Source organism: Cyprinodon variegatus, unplaced genomic scaffold, assembly GCF_000732505.1.
Source record: "Cyprinodon variegatus isolate N-32 unplaced genomic scaffold, C_variegatus-1.0 Scaffold348, whole genome shotgun sequence".
In the NCBI taxonomy this organism is placed as follows: Eukaryota; Metazoa; Chordata; class Actinopteri; order Cyprinodontiformes; family Cyprinodontidae; genus Cyprinodon; species Cyprinodon variegatus.
The window spans coordinates 415,100-423,209 of NW_015150801.1; the positions used below are offsets into that span (position 1 = coordinate 415,100).

Here is an 8,110-nt window from a genome sequence, read left to right on the forward strand (position 1 = left end):
AGGTCAATGCTGATTTTAGGACGGGTGAGATGTCATCCCAGTGCTCCCAGTGCCTATAGACATTTGTTTAAATCTGATTTCAAACGTTAATTTTTTTGGAAACTTAAAACAATGACTTCTATCGTTTCTGCATTACCGGACGAAATAGGAAACATCCACTCATTAATATTTTGGACACAACAGGTTTCTCAAAAAGCAACTTTGGACACTTTGCCTTCCCAAACCCACAGAGATGAGCCTCATCTGAGTTGAATCTGGCTCACCAGAAAACACATGCAGGTGGAGCTGAGGTCAGAAGCAGGGGACAGCAAGATGAGTGATGCTCCATTTATATCAAAGTTCAGCCTGTCAAACTAGATGGTTGGATTTAACTACACTGAACTACAGAGCTGAGGTCCAGTGAAACCAATAAAGAAGTGATTTGTTTCTTTTCTAATGAGAAAAACGTCAATAAGAACTGAATAGAATGTTTTTTACTATAAAGAAAAGAGCTTCAGCTGAGGAGCTGCACTGTTTGTGTTTTGTCAAGATCGTTAGGGGAGATTGGAGCCTTTGATTAATCTTTAACAAGGCTGCCAGATTAGGTGTGTTTTTAATAGGCCAAACACCAGCAAACAATTCTATCAATTCAATTTTGTTCCATTGCTTCGAGCAAACAGCACATCTTAAAAATGTAAATGCAAAAGAAAAAAAAAACATATTTGGTAAAATTAAAAAAATTTAAAAAATGAACCCTGAGATTAAACTAGAAAGGTTTTTAATAGGAAATTTTGCTGTTTTCTCAAACCCTATTATTTTACATTACTTTTTGATTTCAATATTTTTTTTCCCCAAATTTTGTCATTATGAAAACATTCTCTTACAGATCTTATATTTCCATATTTTTCTTTCAACTGATTTCATATTTTCAATTATAATTTTATAATTAGCATCTTTTCAAATTGTGTTTTACAGATAAGATTCTCTTCACTGTTTGAGTCGAGTTTTTTTTTTTTTGTCTGCATGGATTTTAACATTTCATGGGTCGAGTAAAAGTTTCTGTTGGGCTAGAAGTAAAAAGAATGTGATGGTTAAAAAAATATGAAAACTATATGATTTCTAAACTTAAATGTGAAAAAAATCTGTAAAATAATTTTTTTTTTGAAAAGATGAAATATGAAAATAAATATTCCTTAAAAAAATATATATATACATTTATTTGAAAAATAAAATTTTGAATAAATAAGACATTTGAAACAAATTTCTATAAAATAGTAATAATTTGAAATGACAGAAAACATAAAACAGTACATTTAATCTGTATTTTTTTCAAAGGTTTATTTCTGGATTGCCTTTTCTTCTACAACTTCTCTTCTAATTTACAAAATGTGGATCTTATTTATTTTTTCAAATTTCCCGTTTCCGCTACATATTCTTTACTTGAAATAATAATGGAACCAAGTTTACTCCATACATTCCAGTGCTTGTGGAAAGCATATTTGTGCAAAGAGAAGTCTACCCACAATCTGAAATATTTCAGGTGCAACAAGCTGAGGACATTTTGCACAAAAATCACTGGAACCAGAACAATGCAGCAAGTAGTGGATTTAGTGTCATGGACAGCTGCTACCAAGGAACATTATAATCATTAGAAAAGCAGATGTTTGTGCTTTTCTTACCTAAGAAAGATGCCTTTAATGTTTGGCGTCCCTTCAAAAGCTGAAGCAGGAACACTGGAGATGCGGTTGCTTTGCAGATAAAGGTACTCCAGGGACTCAGGAAGGTCAGATGGAATATGAGTTAGCTGGTTACCAGAAAGGTCCAATGTCTAAAATAATAATGAAAAAAAGAAGAAAAAAAATCAACAAAGGAGAATAATAAGAGAGTGAACAGATAACCCCTGCTTAAAACACCAAAAATGAACATATCAAGAAAAAAAAAAAGATTTCTGAGAGATAAGCGGTTTTAATTTCACACCATTTCTTTTTTATTATTTTATTTTTTTATTTATCATCGTATCAGACAGCAGGTTTGACCTGGAACTCATGGATCAAATCATGAATAATGAGCTTTTTTTTCCCCCACTGTACATAATCCAAAAAATATGTTTAATCTCGATGTTTTTTGATAAATCCATTAAATGCAGTTTTTATTTAACACAATTAAATTATTTATATACCTCTGTAAATGTATTAGTTTTTTTAACTATTTCATTGTATCTAATTTTCCAACTCATTCTTCCTTAAAAAATAACTGAAGAAGATTCTTTCGATGAACTCATATTCATTATAAAACAAAGGGAGAAAAAACCAAACGATCAGTTTAACAGAGGCCTCTGAGGATTTTTATGTTGTTCTGGTTATTTTCCATTCCTCTGGCTAAATCATCATCGCGTTCTTGGAGTAATTATGGTTGGCCGCCCATTTCTGGGAGCACTTACCTTTCTTTGGGAACACATTTTGTTTGCTTTATGAAACCTTAGAAATAACTTTATTATAAACTTTTTATTTATTTATTTTTTTTTTTTTTGGGGGGGGGTTGCAATTCTTTACACTGTAGTATAATATGTTCTCCTTTTTGAGATTTGTTTGCCTATTCACGTCTTTTTTCATGATTCTGGATTGTAATCTGTATGTCCAGTAAAACTCACCTCTGCTGGTGTTTAAGAGGATTCATGATGTAACAAGGGGGTCGGTTTTATTGTGCCTTAAAGGGGAACGCAGTTTTTTTTTTTTACATTGGGCCCTTGCTTTTTCGTTATTACATCATGTTCTACTCACCTATATAAGTTTTGTGTCATTTGGAGCCGTTCTGAAGATATTCCGTTAGGTTATATCCAAGTAACGTCTTCCTACGGGCAACAACTTGAAGGAACAAACTAAACTGTTCATAGTTTATTCTTTATGGTACGCCAGCATTCATAACATGTAGGCCAATCACTGTCCCCCAGACATCTGCGGTTATATTTTTTATATTTATATTTTTTTAAAACAAAGCGGAGTGTGTATGAAGTGGATGTCTGGGGGACAGTGATTGGCCTGCATGTTATGAATCCTGGCGTACCATAAAGAATAAATTATGGACAGTTCAGTTTGTGCTTTCAAGTCGTTGCCCATAGGAAGACGTTACTTGGATATAACCTAACAGAATATCTTCAGAACGGCTCCAAATGACACAAAAGTCATATGGGTAACGTAAAATCAACGTCCCAATGTAAAAAAAACGGCGTTCCCCTTTAAGGCTGGACTTGGATTGTTAGCTGAAGAAATTATAAATTGCACTCATTTCTCATATTAATCTAAAATATTTGGGTGAAAAAAAAGAGGAAATACAGAAGAAACCTGCTTGGGGTCATTTTTTATCTTTTTTTTTGAAAATTTCCCTGTACCAATTTATAACTAAACTAGTCAGAAAGTGTTAATGAGCTGCAAAAAAAATTTAATCTCAATAAGTCATTTTTTTATTAAATTGAGGAATAAGTGGGACACTGCCAATGAAACAATACAATTTACATTTAAAATTAGAAAAAATTGTCTTATTTTGAGTGCATATTATCTAAATATTTGATTTTAAGAGTAAATAAACTCATTCCATTGGCAAACAATATGTATATGTGTATGTATATGTACATGTGTGTATTTAATGTAATTATTATATAGTATTATATAATAATAATTATTATATAGTAATTATTTTTATTTTAATGTTTTATTCTATTTATTAACCTAAAATCTGTAGTCTAGCAAACATTAATTCTGTATTCTTAAACAAGTTTTGAACAGCTATTCTTGTTTCTTTTTACTTTTTTTGTATTTTTGTTGTGTATTTACTGTAGGTAGACAATTTTAAGATCTTTCCAGGGACAACAGATGAAAAATTGCCTTTTGGCTAATTCTGGTGCATTTGAATACTTATTAGTGTACACTGTCCCTGTCAAATAAATAAACAAATCTAAATATTCTTATTTACCTGCCCAAATTAAGGCCAATTACACTTATTTAAAGAAATTTTTACTTATTTCTAAATAATTTTTGCAGTGTGTGATCGGAAGAAAAGCTCCAAGAAGCCTAAAGCATCATGTTTTTAGGGACTCTTATCAAACCTTGTGCTAAAACAATAGAAAACATGTTACCAGCATAGCTTTACTGCAGACCACTCACTGTGAGTGCACTGAGCTCCATCCAGGCTCCTTGGTAGGCTGAGTTAAGTTTCAGCTGATTGTCACTCAGAATCAACTTCTTCAGCTTCTGCATTCCTGTCAGGGCGCCTTCTGGTATCAAACTGATCCGATTGTTCTTGATTTCTAGAATCTGTAGACTTGGAGGAAGACCCAGGGGCACTGAATGAAGAGCATTCCCGGACAGGTCCAGAGTTTCCAGTATACGTAACTTCCTGAAGGCGTCACGGTGAATCTTAGAGTTGGTCAGTTTGTTATAGCTGAGATTGAGCTCCGTCAGGGTGTAGAGAAAGGACAGGTCGTTGCGGCCAATTTCAGAGATAAAGTTGTGGAGTAGCATGAGTGTCTTGGCTCGTCGGGGTAAGCCCCTGGGAACTCGTTCCAGCAAATTATTGTACAAATGTAGAGTGTGAAGCTTCTTTAAGCCCTAGTGGGTACAAAAAATATTCAAAATCCATCAGTAAGACTGTTGTTATCCAGTGAAGACAGCAGGTAACATCTAATACATTTTAATCTTTTTGTTTTTTAAATTTACCTGGAAGGCCATAGGGTGAATAGAGCGGGAGCGCAGCTTGTTGTTGTGGAGGAGCAGGTATTCAAGGTTTCGCACGGAGACCAGAGTATCTCCAGGGATGCTGTGGATGGCGTTCTTCTCCAGGTGCAGCAGCAATAGGTTGCGAGGCAAACCCTTAGGTACGACGCTCAAGTTGTTATTAGACAAATCGAGATACTCAAGGCTACTCAGCTGACTGCAAAGAGAGGGATGCAGCAAATCAGTTGATTGTATCTGCGCTTTTAGCAGTAAAGAGTATTTTGATGGCTTGGTTTTCTGAGTAATGTGTTTAGCCCACCTGAAAGTCTCGTTATCTATCCCAGCATTGGTGAGGAGGTTGTTCTGGAGATAAAGTTCTCTAAGGTTTCGTAAATCCCCTAAAGCTCCTGTTGGGATTTCTTCCAGCTTGTTACTCTGTGACGTAGGAAAAGGGTTTATTTTATGCCAAATATATAAACTGTAGGCATGTTGGACATTAAAAAACATTGTTTTAAACTAATCGTTAGTTTCGGTTGGGGTTTTTTCCCCCTCTGTAAGGGATTTCACATTACATTTACATTCTAGGTAAAGTGAAATTCATGGTTTCAAACCAGAAATACACATTTTTCATTTGGAGCTGTATCAAAATTTAACCCAAGTAAATTGATGTTTCATTTTCTTCTGTGTACTCCTTACATTCCATTAAACAATTTTAATTTGATAATTTTTAACAATAATTGAATCATTTTTAGACCATGCTGAGTGTAGTTTTGCCTTAATTTAACTTAAAAATGTTTTGTGCTACATTATCAAAAATAACTTTGAAAGCAAACCTGAGCAATTGAAGTTTTTTGCTGTTAATAAGAGATCATTATGTCAACTGCATTGTATTAATCTGAGCATACCCATAGTCAATACGCATGCGCAATCCCTTAAATTCAATTCAATTCAGTTTATTTATATAACGCCATTTCCCAACATGTCTTCTCAAGGCACTTTCCAGTTCACCAGATCATCCAGTCAAATTGATTCAAAGTTTTCTATCCAAGGAAAACCAGTTGATTGCATCGACTCAATGACTCTTTAGCAATCTCTCACACTAAGCATGCTAGTAGCGACAGTGGAGAAGAAAAACTCCCTTTTAACAGGAAGAAACCTCCAGCAGATCCAGGCTCAGTGTGAGCGGCCATCTGCTGAGGCAGACTGGGGTTCAAGGAGACATAAGCAGAGATACAAAATGCAACTGTAAAAGGCGGCCCCGTCCAGGAAGTAAACAGCCAGGCAGACGAGCTCCGAGCAAACTCCCATGTCAGAGGATGAAGAGAGCACATCCAGTTAGTCGCAGTCAGAGAAACAGGACTACACTGAAAAACAGGCCAAGCTCCAACATCTAGAAACAAAGGTGTTGATGGAAGCAGCACAGCTGATGTTTCTCTCCAAGATGGAGTCACAGCCAAACAGGAACAGACGAGGCAAACTAATGATTCCCTTTAATTTTGTACGAAAAATAGACTTTAAACTACCTAATCGGGCGTGTATCCCTTTACGTACAAAAAAATATATATATATTTAAGGAGAGGTCTCCATATGCATAAAAAAACAACAAAAACTAAGAAATTTAATTGTTTGTACAGGACTTAAGGGATACACACCTGTTGAGGTAGTTAAAAGTTTATTGTTCGTACAAAATTCAAGGGATAAACTAAAGGGATAAATGGGTATTGACAGGGTATGCTCATCTGACAGAACACCGTCACTCTTCTCCAACTTGGACCCAAAATTTCTCAAAAGAATGTTTGTGAAATGTGCTGAGTTCGAATTCAGCGGCTGCCTCTTCCAAAAGCCAGATTCATTGTCTGATTACGTCATAGCGCCGCGCAATGGCCTGTTCGGATTGGAAGATTCCTTGTTATGCAGCCAACGAATGCAGGAACATACCCCCATTGTGTTGCATTTATCCTCAAAAATATTATAACTTCTAATATTCGAAAATATTTTTTAAGTATTTATTATTGTTGAGTGTGTTAGACCTTCAAATGAAGGCGGAGAAGACTGGGTGGCAGATTGTTGGGAACGACCCTCAGAAGGTTGCTGGATATGGTGAGGATCTCCAAGGTGTCGGAGGCATTGAACATGTGATCAGGAAGTCCTTCGTCCGTCAGCTTGTTGTTATGGAGATACACAGACCTGTAAACCATTAAAAACGAAGGATATATGATGTTGAAATATAGAGCAAACAAAAATGACTCCATTGGCATACAGGATGGTACCTCAGATTTGGTTTATGACCAAATGTGTACGGGTAGATCCTGGAGATCTGATTGGCAGCAAAATCAGCACTGACTAAAGATGGCGGCAGAACTTTGGGTGCAGAGGTGAGCTGAAGGCACATCAGAAAATGATATGACAAAATATTAATGATGTAATGTAGCTATTTTTTTTCTTAGACACTGAACTTTACATTTAATTCTTCATAAGCCATAATAATCCAAATGACAATAAATAAAGGTCTATGAGTAAAGAATCCATATATTTTTAATCTCTGAAATCAGTGTAAAATAAATTGCTATTGCACGATTTTCCCATCATTTCACATGCATCCATAGTCTGTTTTGCTGCAGATAAAATATACATTATCTTAATGCCCTCACAGCAAAAAAAAAATGAATATCCCTTTAATAAATCAAGGCTTTTAGCAATGCTAAAATGTATAAAATGGTGGAGAATATAGAAGGCAGAGAAGCTTTTTCAGATTAGATATTCATTTAGAGCTTTCTCCTTAATAACAGGGTTTATGCATTAAAGTAACACGGATGTCTTTAAGGCTTAGTGAGCACTTTTAAATCCTCTATTCTTCCTGCATCCTGTTTTCCTGTCTGTCCCTACGGAAACACACAGATCCGTCCTTCTTTTCTCCCTCCCTTGCCGTGTCTAGAAAGGTCACAAACGTTTTTTTTTTTAGCTTTGACCCGCTTTGAACAGTCAAACAGAGTAATCATGGGACGTAAGCGACCGCCGTCCGCCCGTCACAACAACACAGATGAGTCATTTTGAGGACAAAGGAACAAACAGGCCATTGTGCTTCTGAGCAGTTGAACTCCTGGTGCATCGCTCACCTTGTTGTTTGCCAGGTATAAATAAGCCAGCTGATCAAGCATCTCAAAACCTTCATCTTCAAGACCTGAAAGCATAATAAACCGGTAATATAGATATACATTCCACATTCTGCAAATTAAATGTATGGAGGTAAAGAAAACAAACCTATCCAAACTGCATGGGTGGGGGTGTCACATTGTTTCTAAGATGTTTGGTTATAAGCTTATCTGGAAATGTGAACAAATACTGAAAATAAACCACTTAGAGAAAATGACCTGAAGCTCACTAGGCCTTGGAAAAGTCAAAACCTAAATGTTTCACGCAAA

At 35.6% G+C, this 8,110-nt stretch overlaps 1 protein-coding gene across 1 annotated transcript in view; it reads right to left on the reverse strand.

The window, feature by feature from the left end:
- Positions 1-8,110, reverse strand: part of podn (podocan) — a 30,424-nt gene that overhangs the window by 5,899 nt on the left and 16,415 nt on the right. Inside the window, exons 4-10 of the mRNA XM_015385774.1 lie at positions 7,805-7,869; positions 6,959-7,068; positions 6,719-6,875; positions 5,008-5,123; positions 4,692-4,905; positions 4,140-4,583; positions 1,659-1,807 (exon numbers count right to left, since the gene is read on the reverse strand). Coding sequence (XP_015241260.1) covers positions 1,659-1,807; positions 4,140-4,583; positions 4,692-4,905; positions 5,008-5,123; positions 6,719-6,875; positions 6,959-7,068; positions 7,805-7,869 — 1,255 coding nt within the window. The remainder of the gene's footprint in view (positions 1-1,658; positions 1,808-4,139; positions 4,584-4,691; positions 4,906-5,007; positions 5,124-6,718; positions 6,876-6,958; positions 7,069-7,804; positions 7,870-8,110) is intronic.